The following is a 17,778-nucleotide window of genomic DNA, read 5'->3' on the forward strand; positions in this document are numbered from 1 at the left end:
ATACTACGTGTTAGTGTGCGCTTTTCGGAATATTTGTTTGAGATTTAACTTTTCTATTGATCTTTAAGATCAGGTAAGATAATTGCAGTTCTAATGCACTCAACTAAGATTTTTGTTACCGCCATGTTCTGGTGGTCAGAGCGCGACTCTGGCGGAAACTTCCTTCTTGGTGCATTTGAGCTAACCGAGCAGTTCTCTGTTACGTGGTATATTCAATTACTAATATTTCTCGTGGAATTTTAGTAAGGAAATCTATGTATTGTATTCATGAATCTTTAACTTTATAACGAACCTAGTATCTGCTCTTTCCTCCAATGTTTTTAGTTCGTTTTGGTTAATTTCTTTCGTTAAACGTGCCACGGAGTGCAAGCTCGCTGAATATGATGGCAATTATTGCGTATAATGTATCCGGATTGCGTAAAGCACTTCCTCATTTTTATTTATTCTCTTATACACTCATATAAATTAAGATTTTCATCAGTAAAAATTATAAAATGTTTGAATCCACGCGTGTCATTCAAGCGAAGGAGTCGTTCTTATAACTGAACATTCATATCTTTTACTTTGTGGGATTTCTAAGTTTTCTCCACAATATCAAGACTTCACTCCCTATATGTGTGTAGAATTTACATTTCTGTAGACAGTCTTGCGGATTTGTCAGGATATTTGTAATATGTTGATGCCTAATCATTTGACATTAATTGTCATTAATGTCAAATCATTAATTACTCCTATGTGTGTGTGATCAAATACATTACCTATTGTCTGTCGCTGCTATTTTTTTTACTGAAATGTAAAAAAAAACATCCAAAGATGCTTTTGATCGCAAAGAATGAAAGACTCAGGGTTTACGATTGAACTTAAAGTTTTCTTTCCAACTGCGGCAAAATTCCTATTCGACAAAAAAGATTAAAAAAATATGTCGTCATGGCCTTACCATATTCTTGTCCTCGATAAATTGCATGGTATCAGAAGAATTCTTGCAATTGATTAAACGATTGACGATTGGTTCTGTTTCGCTGTGGGTTTTAAAGCTCTTTTAGAGGACAGCGTTGAAATAAATGAAAAATGAAAAATACTCTGATTTTACTTACCCTATTCACAATTCACGAGCTTGACTTTTTTCTGAATCGGGCTGATTAATTGGGAAATTAATTTGCACAACAATATTTAATGGTTTGTCAGTAAAACATTGCTTCTCATCATTGACAACATGAAAATTTTTCATTAATGAACTGTGTATTCAAGCTATGCGCTACATGGAAGACTTTAATCTGTGATCTAAATAATTGCAAATTTTGTGAGTCAGCAGCTCGGTGTCTCAATGAATTTTAAAGTCTTTCATCGTTTCAAATTTATTCCTTATTCACTGTGACTGCTGAAAAAATAACCACATTAGTAAGAGAACAGTTCCGTCATTATCTTGCAGAATATTGTCCGAAATGTAATTACTTTTGCTGATGTTAATAATTCATTCATTACTTTCAATCATGTGATTCGTGAATGCGGGCTACTGTTCATATAAAAATCGTAAAAATTTAATAATGATATATATAATTTACTCTTAGTAATTAGTTTCTTCTAATCGATTTTTACTAATATTATGTTACTTGTAAGTTATGTTGCAAACATTACTCACTAAGGTTTCCGAGATGAACAAATTTCTCCTTACCTCGCGCTCCCAAAGCCCCCTTTTTGCTGAAGTTTGCTCCCCACACGGCCTGAGCGCTTCACACCTGTTCACACTCACGCCCCCTCACGCCCCTGCTGCTCTCTCATGCCTCAGGAGGATCTAAATGTCACAATCAATCATGCTGCCATGCATCACTCTCACTCTAGCGACACCTATGCAGCCCCGAACCTGTAAAACTTACCTCCATCTTTATTATGCACCACTTATGTAGCTGTGTATTCAGCTATACCCAGCAACACAAGTTTAACCCTTGTCGGAATGTATAGGTAGAACCTTACCTACACTCGGTATGATAAAAACGTTGGAAAATTGTGAAGTAAGACAAGGGTTAAACAAGAACAATTAATTGTACTCAGGTGCAGCGAAATGTACACAGGTTCAACCATATATATCCATCAGCAAACGCCATGTGCAGTATCGACGTCCCTTGCTGCTAGATAAAGCGCCCTATTCCCATCGAAATTTGAAAATAATTCTCACGCTAAGTAACGTTTCACTCTGAGTGGCACCCACAGCGGCTAAATTTTTGTGTACATTAGAAATTCGTCAATTCGTTTCCTCTCTTCGTAATTTTTCTGAATTTTTCATAGTTATGATGTCTAGCATGCGTTTAAAATTTCCATCGACATTTGACTTCCAAGGCTGTACCGCATATACGATGGTGCTTCAATGACTTCCAAGGCTGCATGCATATACAAGGGTGCTCCAAAGATTTCGTGGAAAAAATACCTTACTGAAAATTCTATTTACAAATACATAGCCAATGCGCCAGAATGATCCTGTATCACTGTTTTATATTGTGTTCTCGCGTGAACCCTTCAATTAATGTTACAAACGCGGCGCGCTGTTTTAAAAGCAACAAATGTTTATGCAACACAACATCTGCCGAAATCGAGGCCAGGTCAAACAACAAATTCATGGTGAAACTTGGGTGAAAGAACAACCAAATCATTAAATCTCTGGGATAAGTTTATGGGGACAGTGAGGACATGGATTGATCGTTCCGAAAGCAATAGAAATGAGACCAAAGATGACCCCTGCATAGGCAAAAATATCTATTGACAGACAAGCATCATACAATGAGTTTGTCTGAGTTTTACCTCCAGTAGTTCCTTAGCTGGCGCAAAGGCAGACCACGCACATCAGTTTGTGGGTAAAACATTGATGATGCTCGTGATCTTATTGAAAAAGATAGGCGAATAACCACCAAATAAGTAGCAGAGACACTCAACATCTCTGTGAGTTAAATACACAAAACTATGGTGCGCAGCTTGAGATTGAGCAAGCCCTCTGTTCCATGAGTTCCCAGGCTGTTGCGCCAAGATCAGCAGAAATCAAGGTCCGATCATTCTAAGGAAATTTCGCATAAGTGGGATGGCAACCCTGAACTTTTTCTTACGCAGATTGTGACCGGGGATTAAACATGGCTCTACCAGTACAACTCCGAGGATAAAACTCAATCGAAGCAGCGGCTGTCCAGGAGAGGAAGAGGACCCGTCAAAGAATAATCTGAGCGTTCAAGAGGGAAAGTTTTCTGGGATGCTGAGGGGATCTTGCAAGTTGATTTTCTCGAGAACAAGAAAAAATGTTGCAGCTGTTTATTATGAAGAGATTTTAATAAAAATTTCCGAGAAAATCGCCGAGAAGCGCCTTGGGAGGTAGCATCAGAGCGCACTCTTCCATCACGAAAATGCACTCGCACATTGCGCTCGGAAGGCAGGAGCTGTGCTACGCAAAATTTAATGGGAAATTATTCGGCATCCACCTTATTGGACAGACTTAGCATCATCCGACATTTTTTATTTCTTAACCTGAAAAAATCATTGAAGGTACCCAGTTTCCATTAATTGAAGCAGCCAGATGAACTGCCGTGACATGGTTCAAATCGCATGACACTCAGTTACACACAGGTGGACTTAAAGGATGGTATCAGCGTTTACAGAAATTTGTTGACCTATGTAGATAGATCATCTGTATGGAAATAAACCGTGTGACTTTGATAGTTTTTCCACGAACTTTTTGAACCTCCTCGTAATGCAATTAATTCTGAACGATTGTCGCCGAGGAAAATCATTTCAGGCGCCTTTTTTTGAACTTTTCAACACAGCAATTTTTGTCAGGAAAGTCCGTTTTGTAACGAGAGGTGTCGACAAACTGGAACCTAATTCCACACTGCATATAAAAGTTTATACAAGTTTTCTACCTGGATTGGTTCTAGTTCCATCATAATGGATCTGCCGGGAGGGTAATCATGCATCGTCGAACAAGAAAACTCAGCACATCGGTACAGGATGTAATGACACAAATGTCAGTTCTGTTATTGTTCAAGTGCTAAAAGAGGCTGGAACATTAACTGTTATTCAAGCAAAGCAGGTTAACCCGGTGTGGCAAAGTAACCCGCGCAGCCTGTTAATCCGACAGGCTAACTCGAAGCTGCTCGATAACGAAACTTTTGTGACGAAGCTTTTAACGAGCGACTCTTCAACGTAGATATGGTAGCACGGATACCAATCTAATGCAAGCATACTGCATCGTAAACCACGAAAACAGTAATAGAATTGAACTTCCAATTCTGAAGGTTCAAATTCACACTTGCGTCTTGCAACGTTTAGAGTTACGACGGCACGACAGGCGCTGTTAAAAATAACGCATGCGCGAACATGACTGCTCAAATTTCAAACATTATCAATCTACACAAATACTAAGACCACGTACGTAGCCATTTATCATTATATTATTTTTTATATTAAATGATTGTAAAATAATTTAATTATCCAGCGATCAAAAAATTAGAAAAGAGCATTTTCAGGACAGACGTGGTAGGCCACTACACGCATTTAGAGAAATAAATAAAACTTTGTCCAAATATTGATGCACTTTTTTCCTTTTTGCGGGTCATTTTGACTCAGTTGGACCTGAAAAAATAACCATCAGTGCTATTCGCTAGAAGCATGTCAATATATGGACAATATGACTCATCCATCTTTCTGTGTGCGGCGCAGCTGCAACTCTGCAAAGATGCTCAGGTGTTGGCACCACACGGCCTGGTGCTGCCATCACTAACATCACTACGCCATCATGCCATAATGCCCTGCAGTGGCACCACACGCCTGGTGCTGCCATCACTAACATCACGACGACGTCATGCCATAATGCCCTGCAGTGGCACCACACGCCTGGTGCTGCCATAACTAACATCACTACGCCATCATGCCATCCATGCCCTGCAGTGGCACCACACGCCTGGTGCTGCCATAACTAACATCACTACGCCATCATGCCATCCATGCCCGGCAGTGGCACCACACGCCTGGTGCTGCCATAACTAACATCACTACGACATCATGCCATACATGCCCTGCAGTGGCACCACACGCCTGGTGCTGCCATCACTAACATCACTACGCCATCATGCCATACATGCCCTGCAGTGGCACTATAATTAAAGGTGGCTTGGGGAAGAAAATAATTGTAAGAACTCACCCGATAAAGAAAAACACTCAAACTGAAAACCATGGTTGAACTATGTACTTGTTCAACCATGCTGAAAGCTTTGTTTCGAAATGAAAACATTTCAGAACACATCTACCTTTTAAATACAGTGTTGCCGTTGGATGAAAGCTTCATAGAAAAGAATAGGAACATTGAGAAAGAATGGTAAATTTCATATAAGCATTCGGAAATGTACCGTGATTTCCACTATTCATTTTGAAAAAAATTCATATCAGTTTGCAATAAATTTCTCCTCGCATTAAGAGAGAAGCATTTGATTAGGCAGTGAAACTTAGTATTGTACATATTTCATAGCCCATTTTTTAATCTTCGTTGTTTGAAGGGAAAAAATCTAACTACATTCGATGGAACAATAAAATTTAAATTAAATGTATAGAAAATTACCCAAGGATCATTTTGGGTATAATTTTAACCCCATTCATAAAAAGAAAATATTTGCAGCGAAAATCATCACGCCATGAATGTGACCTGATTTAGAAAATATTTCAATTTCATGGCAGACTGTTCGGTTTAATAAGGTTCTTCATCCGTTATTTAAAAGGATACTGTTAACAAACTGATGCACGACTTTTTAGCACAATCGAAAAAGCTTTTTAGATATTTTGTGACGATCTAACCCTAGAAATCTTAATACTAATCAGTATTATATGGTTTTTATCAACAAACGTCGAGGTAAGTGTGGTATCTGCAGGGTGGCGACCTATGCGTCATTGATGGAAATTGATATATAATTTGCTTCAATACGAGAAGTAATTGGGAATAAATGCAATTTTCAAACGTCACTATTTTATTGTCGAACACTTGGCAACTTATGAGGGACAGTTAGGCCAACGCCCCAAATGACAATGAAGAATACACTATTACCAATAATTTCACGATGAAACAAATGAAAATACGTTGTATTTAACTAGTCAAAAAAAAAGAACACACCTTTGTTGAATCCAGCTGATACAGAATCAGTTGGATGGAATCTATAATATAAATGGGTGGTAGTTCACATGGTTCAACAATATTAGTTTCAGTCTGTTATTCAAGGCTTAGGAGTCGTTTCAATTCGAGAAACTGATAAAATCTGTGCTTTGAAATGCAAGTAACGTGAGGTACCATGAACATTCCCATCTACAAAACTTTACCATCTTCAATGTATTATTTAATCAAAGTATTTAGTTTTATATTCCTTAAAAATCAACATAGTGATATGTTGATCGAACAGAAATCAGATAGGAAGGATCGTATAGGATCGAAAACAGAATGAAACATTTTGCAACAATAAAATGGTCTGGAAAAGACGTTTTTTCAAATTTTAACAGCAAGCCATGCGTGAACATTGGCTTTTGGCTTCTAGATTTATTAAATTTTCCATTCACTATATTATATTTACTATTTGGAAACAGTTCGTGTGTGTTTTATACTATGGACTCCATAGTAGAAGAACCTAATCTTGAAAATTTTTGCTCATGCGAACATTTTGTCGTACCAAAAAGTTGTATGAAATATCATGGATGTGACTATAAATACGTTCTCATTCACTTCGCTAAAATAAATTAAAATGAATTTCGTCGCTCTATTAGTGCAGTTTGAATACGATCAATCCCAAAAAATATACCTTCCATCACCTTCGCACCATATTTTAGGAAAAATATTCCAAAATATTTGCCCAATGACTGATTTAAGCGAGAAAAATATTTTTATTGCGATAGCCGTATAAACGCTTTTTCAAAAAAAATATCCTCTTCGTAAGTGGTAAGCGTAAATTTATGAGCGGTAACATTCTTGCCATCAATGTGTGTAATCAACTCAGCTATTCGAGAAATGGTACATCATTACACTGTTGAATTTAGTAATGTTGAATGTGAATAAATTTAGCATTTATGATTGTCATACATTTTCTACAATGAATTGAATGGTAGATTTCCTTCTTTATTAAACGACAAAATCTGTTTTACCTTTCAATAAAGGCATCTCTTACAATATACTAAATAATCCACATATATCCCACTGATTTCAATGTATTCATTTATTAATAAGCTAGACACAAGTAAACCGAAGATGTTTACACACTACTAGACATTTGAAGTTCATAACATTTCTAGAGCTCGTGAAGTTAATACGATAGTAAAGCTGGAAGTTGCGCAGGGTGAAAGACATCGTTGAGGCGCGGCCACTGAGAGCCAGCCGTCTAGTAATCACTGATTTTTACATCTAGTCAATAAATAGAACTTTGAAAACAGACATCGGTGACATTTAAACGTGATTATCGGAATTATTAATTGCGTCAACTTTTTGTGATCAACGTAAACGTGAATAAGAAACACTTTTCAATTTCACGTAACATTTGAACCATCACAAATTAAATAGTTAATTTTCTTATCATCGTTAATTTTCATCACCGTCTAAAATATTAATCCTGTCGAAATATTCATTACCAAACTGATAAAATTCCTTTAGCATTAATACTGACCTTCTCAAAAAAATAAAAATAAAAATCACCTTTTCTAAATTTTAAGCTTCAAGTGAAGTTCATAAATAATAAAGATTTTTCAACCAATAAATGCTCACAATCATCAGTGGCATCGAATCACTGCAATAATATACAAAATATACTCGAGAATCTTAACGTACCAAATTGGAATCGTTGCTAACAACCAATATCTAATTATGATTAAAACCTTCTTCAACGTGAAAGACATCGACTAATATAACACTGCACAGCTATGAATTTACATCTAGATTAGTGATCGTTCGCGCGTCTACATGGATTTTCCAACGATTAAACAAATTTTCGGTCGCATGATTTTAGGCGTTCCATTTGTTATCTTTTCGGAGAAAATTCTAATAAGTTTCGGCAATAACCTAATCAGTACATTTACATTTCAAAACTTCCGAAACTGGAATTTCTTCATTCCTAATTTTTTTTCAAAAATTCGTGTAATTCATCGGGATAAAAATTGTGATAATATATATATACCTTCGTTGATCATGAACTCAAATTGCTTTTTTCTAATCATATCTTTGTTCTCATCAATGAGTGCCCACTCAATATGCGGTATCAATATGATATCCCACTCCTGATGCCGCATGCATCACAGAGACATTAACAAATCTATATTAATGGCGGCACCTATAAAAAACGGTCATCGGTCATAAATGCATCCTAAGGACGGTCATAAATGCATTTTTTTACTAGTGAGCGAATTAGTTCACTTTGAACGATTTTCTTCGTCTGTTCTATTTGAATATTTTACTTGCGCCAATTAGGGAATCTTATCGTCTGAAGTCAATTTTTAGTGTCAAGCTCTCTCAATATCGCTTTTCACAATTAATGCTACTCAGAGCGCATTATTGTTGATATATTTATCGAAATGATCATTCTACTGGGGAAAGATCGTCAAAAATTATTCCTTATCCCATGATTTCACAAACATGTTACATGTTCTCATAAAAATCATCTCGTATGTTGAATTAAAATTCCATTCAGCCACGGATTACATCAACCTACATATAAAACCACAACATCAGGCCGCTACATCCAGATTTGAACTAGGTTTCTAAAATCTAATTTCTACAAGGTCTTAGGTGGTCATATACAAAATTGGCATACATATAATGTGTAATCTCTATATTATTTAATAAGTTTCTGGTTAGGTCTAATACTAAATTCACGTACAAATAAATATATATTAATAATTTTCATTAACAAATACAAGTTCCGAGCGCTCCTAGCACGCTACGAATGAAAGCCAATATCTGTTTTTGATTGTTAATGTTAGCAAAAACACATTGTGCACTGTCCTCTTATCAATAAAAATCTTGCAACTCTCGTTTTTGAGGTAAAATATTGTCGTCCACGTATAATAACTCAGAGCGAATTTGTTAAAATGTAGGGGTTCGGCGACCAGTGTTCACTGATGTAGATACGGTCAAGTTTCCAGCCACGATCAAAATCACGTCTGAAAGTCTACAACTTCACAAGCTGTGCTGAACGATGAGGCGCTTTTGAAATTTGTCCAATAAATTGTTTCAGGGTTAAAGTGACATAAATGGTTAGATCTCACACTGGCGTACCACGCCTCTTAAATTATATGAAGGATTTTCTGTCGTGAACTTTCTCATGAGCTCGAAAATGACTTGCTCGGATAAATTATTTGCTTTTATTTGCCCCCGCTCGGAATAGCATTCATACGAGTTTATTGAATGACGGCACGTCAACTGGAAGAATGCTAACCAAAATAATAAGAATTATACGTAACCAACAGAGTTGCAAAGTTATTCAAAGTCATTCCATGCCAACAAGTGCTAGCCAAAATGTATTTAACATTACTGGCCCATCACGGAACCGGATGCCGATTGAGAGACCAAGCACAGATTACTATATATTTTCTTCTAATACCAGCCCTGGGTGATGCAAATGTGAACTCAAAATTTCTCTCGAACATTCCAATACCAAAATATTTTTCAGCATCCTTCCCAATCGAAATCAATCGAGACTAAACATTGAAAGGAGCCTGATTCTTGAGCTCCTCGTGTGAACCGCTTGCCTCAAACTTGGACTGCCGAAGAAGCTGATGCCTTCGCCCTGTCTCGCTGCGCGAGCTTACCAGCTTATGGCGCAGGCTGTCTCCTGGACTGCGTCCTGCGACGCTCCTCGCTGACGACGCCCGCTGGGACGACTGCAAGTGTGGTGAATTGTGGCGGTGATGAGATGTGTGGTGATGGTGATTGTGGTGTCGACGGTGGTGTGTGGATGCGGTGTCAATGGTCTCACTTCGCTTTACTTTTCGACTGGCGTGTGGTCGTTTGGGTTCTCTGAACGAACCTCCGCTGGAAAAACCAGCGTCACGTGATCCAGAAGTCTCTTTGGACCAGCCAAATGACGTTAATTCCCTATTCTCGGCCGTCGATGTTTGTTTGTCGACTTTAAAGTGAGCCTGATAACTCGATGGTCTTGAAGAATCTGATTGAGTCATCGGAACCGACTCTGCGATGGACGGGATTTCTTCGTCCAAGTGTGTCTTGGCAATGGGCGACCTGGAGCTGTCCCTAACCATGAGAGTGACCGCGCACTGTGGAAGGTGAAGATCTAGAGCCAGGTTAGAATCACTGTCGGCTTGATGCACGGCGGTAGCTGAAGCCCCTAATTCCATTTCTTCATCACATTTTCGTTCACCTGCAAATGAGGGCAGGGCTGAGGTACAGACCTCGCGAATAGCGGGGTTGTCAACTGACATCGTCTGACGTGGGAGGACGTTTGTGGATAAACGTCGCGATTGAGGACGCGGAACGCACACTCGAAGAATCCTCGGAGCCTCGATTCCCGCCTGCCTTCTCTCTTCCTTCAGACATTCAGGCACCAACGACGGAGCTGAAGGGCACTTAATCAGATGATGAACTCCTTTCCAGTCGTAGTATTCCGCGGATGAATCAACACTCTTTTGAAAAGTCTTAGAGAACTTTATGAAGGCTAAAGTCATGGCCTTCCTGTTAAATTCTTTGTTATTGTACGAGCTGTATGAATCTGCGGTATGCATAGCCATTGGATCCCATTTAGTTTGGGCTGCTGAGTGCCGGAAGCCGGGATCTTCATCTTTCTCTACCGGTTTCTCCGGAAATGTTTTCCGGAAGCGGGCTGGCACTATCTTCGCGGCGCTATCGCGGGCCTCGAACGTCATCACGCACGCCGCCACAATCACGAAGCCTGAACAACACATTATTATTTAAACAATAATTTAACAGCCACATAATTTTTTCTATTTATATATTTTGACATTGTCAATTGATGAATTTAAAATTATGATTTTATAAGCAAGAATTCAAATGCAAAGGTCTCCGTAAATTCCTATACAATTTAAAATTAAATTTAATTCCAATCTTTGCGAATATTAAATGAAAGTAAATAATTCCAGTTAAATTCATTCAGTTTATTGGCTGATTTTTAATATATTGTTATGAATATGAAGAACAGCGTTACCTCCAAACCCCATGACAATGGGGCCGATGTAGGCGAGCTTGTTGAGCCCTAAGTCCTTGTAGGGGATGTAGCTCGAGATGTACACTGGCACCTGAAAAAAAGAAATTTTAAAAGCTGCCAGAATATAATTTCAAGAAAATAATTTCTAGTAAGTTTTAAATAGTAGAAAAATTGCACCAATTTTGTGATAAAAATATCTATGAAAACTTCGTTGAAAACAAAGTTATGACTACGTCGTTGTCAGCACCATGATTACTCGTTTTATTAATTTTCACCACAATTTTGTGTGGATTCCATCCATTTCAATATCTTTTAATTATCACTCACTTTTTCACAGTTTCATTTGGAACCTAAATCCTAATTCGGCCACTCATGTTTCGGCCACTCCTCTATCTCATCATCTTCTCTTCTTTCTCACCTCCTTCTCCCAACCTTGCTTTCGTTAATCCTGCTTCTCTTCATGCCTCCCACGCATCGTAATCGAATTTCTTACTTACAAAAGTTATGCGTCCAACTTCTTTCTTACACTCTCTGCTCCTCCATCTACATTCCTGTATATCTCATACACTCACCATTCTGCCAACATATACCCTATACCCGTCCATATGCTCATCATTTTGCCTACATATAGTCCAGAGCTGGGCAGCGCTACTTTGAAATGTAGCGCCGCTACCGCTACCGCTACATGCTCTAAATGTAGCACATGCTCACAATTTCGCCTATACGTATATCCTACACCCGCTCATATGCTTACAATTTCACCTACATATACCCTACACCTGCTCATATGCTCATAATTTCACCTACATATACCCTACACCCGCTCATATGCTCATAATTTCACCTACATATACCCTACACCCGCTCATATGCTCATAATTTCACCTACATATACCCTACACCCGCTCATATGCTCACAATTTCGCCTATACGTATACCCTACACCCGCTCATATGCTCATAATTTCACCTACAAATACGCTACACCTGCTCATATGCTCATAATTTCACCTACAAATACCCTACACCTGCTCATATGCTCATAATTTCACCTACATATACCCTACACTGAGTACACTCGCTCATACGCTCACAATTTCGCCTACATATACCCTACACTCGCTCATACGCTCACAATTTCGCCTACATATACCCTACACCCGCTCATACGCTCACAATTTCGCCTACATATACCCAGTGCTGGGCAGCGCTACTTTGAAATGTAGCGGCCGCTACCGCTACCGCTACATGCTCTAAATGTAGCGGGCGCTACCGCTACAATTACTTAAATGTAGCGCCGCTACCGCTACCGCTACTAAAAATGCAGCGGCCGCTATATGTAGCGCGCTACTGCCCACCTCTGCATATACCCTACACCTGCTCATATGCTCACCACTTCACCCCCTTCGTCAGGAGGTTGCTGCGGTGCGATATCTTCAGGTTTTTCAATGTGGCCTTCATCAACAGATGCAATGTCCTCAGCGTGGTGGTTAGCCTGCATTTATAAAATTCGGGTAATAAAATGTGCGGAATTATATTCTGAAAAACAGGTGTACATTGGATTGTTTCTTTATTAAAACTGCATGAATGTTTTACTAAAAGACTATAATACATTATTACAAGCATAAATATAATTTTGGCTTCGCTTTCGTTTATTTATTTTATTAGTTTTTAAACAATTCGTTTCTAAGAAACATACTCGGTTATATTCTGCCCACGGACCCCTAAAAATTAATGCCAATAAGATTTTCATTCTGGGTCTGCTTCACGCCCGATCGAAATAAGTTTTTGATCAGAATTAATTTCCTTGCCGACTTTACAGTCGCCTGAGAATAAGAGAAGAGTTGGCCAAGCCGAGTCATACCGAGCATGCGCAAGCTGCCCAGAGGCTGCCCTTCAAGTCCAAGGGCCATACTTTCAAAACTCGCTAAGTGAACGTAAGAACTTACGCTCTATTTTCTTGTCTATGATTGGTGGATTCTGCTTGAAAGGCCGTCAATGATTGGCTGATGAACTTACGATCTCTTAACTTTTTTGTAAAGTATAGGCCCTGAGCCGAACTGCCGAAGCGACTTGTTCCCAAAGTCCTATATGGGCACTTATTTCATAGACAGGGCCGCATCCAATAAGCGAGTCGCCCTGCATACTTCATGATAAGGTTGAAATCCCCCATTTCAATAGTCAAATTCCATTGATCTGAGCCCACCTGTAGCGGTGGGGGTCGCCCACCCTTCGTTATGGGGTTATATCCCCCTCCTCTGTGTGATCCCGACGTGTTGGTTGAGGCCACCACACCCAAGTGAGGCGCGTGTGGGTGCATGTCGGGGAATGAGGGCGGCAAGGGAACGTATGTGCCGGAGGTGGGTTCAACAATGGGTTCTGAAGAGCCTGGCTTGGCCGCAAGGCGACGCAATTCTTCTTCTTCTGCGTAGTAGCCTGGAGAATTTCGTAATGTAGGCTTTGTACAAATTAAATTGTTTCGTGGGCAAAAGTTTTAACGGAGCGGCAATTGATGTGCGGTAATAGCAGAGATGAAACCGACAATAAACCGATGGTAGTCGATAAAGTATACTTGCTGTGACCCGTGAAATGGTTGTGTATATTAAATTAGTATCTTTAGAAACCTACGTTACTTGCAGCTGTAAAGCGGTAGATTTAAATCGTTCTAAATAATTTCCGTCCTTCATCTCAAAATCTTTGCCTTACATAACTTTTGATACTTTGATAACGGTACTCGATTTCGTTTCCATTAACGATTCGTAAATATTTTTCCAATATTGATAGTATTGAAAAGTCTCACGATCGCGTCATTAAATGCTGAAAGATAATTTCGCACACTCGATAATTTTACACAAAAAAGTATCCTAATTATAATATAATACATTTTACACACATCGTAATTTCTAAAACTTTCTTATCATTGTCATCATAAAAGCATGGAAGACAATTCTAAGTAAAAATTTACCGCCATCTCCTGGCGACTTACTCATCAGAGTTAAGGTATGAAGAAATTAAGTAAGTGGTTTAGGCCCGGATCAGGTGCATTCGGCACAAACAAATACATTTTTGATGTAAAATAATTGAAAAAATTTCCTCACTCCCCATGAAACTCCCCCAAAATCCATAAGTCATGAACGCCTCATCACGAGCGTCGCTCTTCGTTAACTTCGCAGAATCGCGGGTACACAAAATTTTCATCGCAGGTACGAGCCGAAAAACTTGAATCCAATTTAATTTTCTACCCCAAAAAGAACTCCCATTTTTATTGCTGATATTTTGTTCTGATTATCGGTGAACTTTATATAGTTATCATAAATTTTTCAAATGTTGTGGTCAAATATAAATTATTTACATTGGTATCGCGCTGTATAAAAAAAAAGTCATTCATATTTCCATGAACAATGAATGCCAAAATATTCCGGAAGATGCTAGCGAAAAATATGAGCACAGAAAACAACCTCTAAAATATAAAATAACTTCCCGGGCATCGTCAATTCAATGCTGAACTAGCAAGTAGTTATATAAAATAATGCTGAACTAACTAAAAGACGTTTATTAACAACACTATTTTATATACGACGAAAATCTAACACTAATTCACCAAGACTACGCTTCCATAATTTATAATTGCGGCAAAAATTCATTATATGAAATAGAATATAATATAATACTATTATATAATATATAATAATAATATATGAATTAATAATAATATATAATAATATTATATTTTCGTTTCAAGATGCGTTGAATTATTTCGATCGCTATCCCACGATCATTAAACATTTAATGATCATATATTGCAATAAAATCTTCAATTTTTGTCCCATCAATTTCAAAGGACATTGAACGATGTCCTGAATTCCAAAAAACTCGTCAATATTAATGTATCCTAAATACATGCTTGCCCTCTCTGGATACGCCTCACTAATACAGAGCAGGGATCCTTTAAAGAGGCCATGCTGGTCCCTGTGACAAGCGCCAGGCATGCTTTATCATTGCGAGCCCAGGGCCTGAATACGCGCGTGTAATAACACGGCACTCAAATACACGAGTGTAACACGGCACCTAAATACGCGCGTGTTACATGGCACCTAAATACGCGCGTGTTACACCGCGTGTTACACGGCACCTAAATGCGCGCGTTTTACACGGCACCTAAATACGCGGATGTTATATGGCACCTAAATACGCGCGTGTTACATGGCACCTAAATGCGCGCGTTTTACACGGCTCCTAACTACGCGCGTGTAACACGGCACCTAAATACGCGGATGTTACATGGCACCTAAATACGCGCGTGTTACACCGCGTGTTACACAGCACCTAAATGCGCGCGTTTTACACGGCTCCTAAATATGCGTGTGTAACACGGCACCTAAATACGCGCGAGTAACACGGCACCTAAATACGCGTGTGTTACACGGCACCTAAATACGCGCGTGTTACACGGCACCTAAATACGTGCGTGTAACACGGCACCTAAATACGCGAGTGTAACACGGCACCTAAATACGCGTGTGTAACGCGGCACCTAAATACGCGTGTGTAACACGGCACCTAAATACGCGCGTGTTACACGGCACCTAAATACGTGCGTGTAACACGGCACCTAAATACGCGAGTGCAACACGGCACCTAAATACGCGCGTGTAACACGGCACCTAAATACGCGTGTGTAACATGGCCCCTTAATACGCGAGTGCAACACGGCATCTACATACGCGAGTGCAACACGGCACCTAAATACGCGTATGTAACACGGCACCTAAATAGGCACCTGCAACACGGCACATAAATAAGCGCGTGTAACACGGCACCTAGATACGCGTGTGTAACACGGCACCTAAATACGCGTGTGTAACACGGCACCTAAATAGGCACCTGCAACACGGCACATAAATACGCGCGTGTAACACGGCTCCTAAATACGCGCTTTTAACAAAGCACCTAAATAAGCGAGTGTTACACGGCACCTAAACATGCTCGAGTCACACGGCACCTAAATAAGCGAGTGTAACTCAGCACCTAAATACTCACGTGTAGCACAGAATCTTAATTCGAAGGAACGCAACAACTAATCGAAACCAACTGCTGAATATTTGAATGACTTTAACGCAGGGTATCTCTGTTTCATTTATAAATATAAGTTTAAATTTTCCCGTACTGAGCAAATTGTCCGCATGCGGGGTCGTTTATATGAGGAAACTTGGACATTGATGCACTCAGTTATTCAAGTACAAATCTTCTCGCTTTGAAAATTTCTAACAAATGACAAAACTTCATCATATAAACAATTCTCTAGAAAATTATGAAATTTTTCCTCACTTCTAGCACATATCATAAGCAGGATGAAAGCGTCCTGCACCGAATCGAATAATTATTAAGAGCTGTAATTTTAGCATTCTGTGGCATAGGCCTTTTGAAGTACAAAATTTGGTAGTGATTTAAAAGAAATATTTAAAAATCAAGCAGCTCACCTCCATAGAAATCTCTAATCATGTACATTCTCTAGTCATTAAAAATAATAACGAATCAACGCTAATTGAAATTAACAGTCGAGTTACTAATTTTGAAACGGAGATGTCAACAATCAAGGTTCAGGGTGGAAGTTTTTAACAATGTTTAATTATGGAAATTATTAACAACTAGGGTAGAAATTAATTACAAGTTTAAAAATTTTAAGTTATTATCAACGAAGGGGGAAGTTATTAAAACTTTTCTACAATATAATTTATTTATAATTTCAATATAATTTATTTATAATTTATATAATATAATTTATTCAAAATTTCAACAATATAATTTATTAAAAACTATTGTAGAAGTTATTTGCGTTTTTCCACAAAGAAAATAATTACAATGAGGGCGAAAATACAAACAATAAAACAAAGTAAAACTATAAAACAAAGTAAAACAATAAAACAAAGTAAAACAATAAAACAAAGTAAAACAATAAAATAAAGTAAAACAAAGTAAAACAATAAAACAAAGTAAAACAAAGTAAGACAATAAACAAAGTAAAACAATAAAACAAAGTAAAACAAAGTAAGACAATAAACAAAGTAAGACAATAAAGTACAAACAATAAAACAAAGTAAAACAATTAAACTCCCAATATCTCACCGATGGTGGCCATGGCAGCACCTATAAGTATGAGCAGTGTGCCCAGAGTGAGGGCTTTACAGGCGTTCCAGAGGCAGGAGGTGGTGACCTTGCCCTTGACGGCCTGGAGGCTCCACTCGCGCCGCGCCTGCGACCGTCGAGGGAAGAACGAGCCGCTCGCGCCACACTCGGCCGACGGTAGTTTTTCCTGCTTCGGGCCGGCGCTGAAAATGTTCAGGTTGCGGCACAGCTGGTGACCTGGGGAGTGTGCTCAATATTAGCGTAAGGTTTCTTTAATAGTTGACACTATTCACTATTAGTATATTAAGAAAAATAACATATAGTTCTTTTTTGGTTATTGTCCAGGAATGGTTATTTTTTGTCCAATTGTTATGGTGAAGATTCTATTGTATGACACGATGAGAGAGCAAATTATTGAAGGTTGCAGTGGTCAAATCAGCTTAAATTCAAAGGTTTTTGTTTTATGTATAATTAAGGTA

General features: G+C 38.7%; 1 protein-coding gene across 1 annotated transcript; it reads right to left on the reverse strand.

The window, feature by feature from the left end:
- Positions 1–9,693: 9,693 nt before the first annotated feature.
- LOC108674295 lies at positions 9,694–17,477 on the reverse strand (the record flags this gene model as incomplete). The annotated part of the gene is made up of 5 exons (XM_018162230.2): positions 9,694–10,901; positions 11,175–11,265; positions 12,567–12,668; positions 13,380–13,609; positions 17,300–17,477. Coding segments are annotated over 5 exons (1,809 nt in total), but the record flags the coding sequence as incomplete, so codon positions are not given.
- Between the last annotated feature and the right edge of the window lie 301 nt (positions 17,478–17,778).

This window comes from Hyalella azteca, unplaced genomic scaffold (genome assembly GCF_000764305.2).
Source record: "Hyalella azteca isolate HAZT.00-mixed unplaced genomic scaffold, Hazt_2.0.2 contig3122, whole genome shotgun sequence".
Taxonomy (NCBI): Eukaryota; Metazoa; Arthropoda; class Malacostraca; order Amphipoda; family Hyalellidae; genus Hyalella; species Hyalella azteca.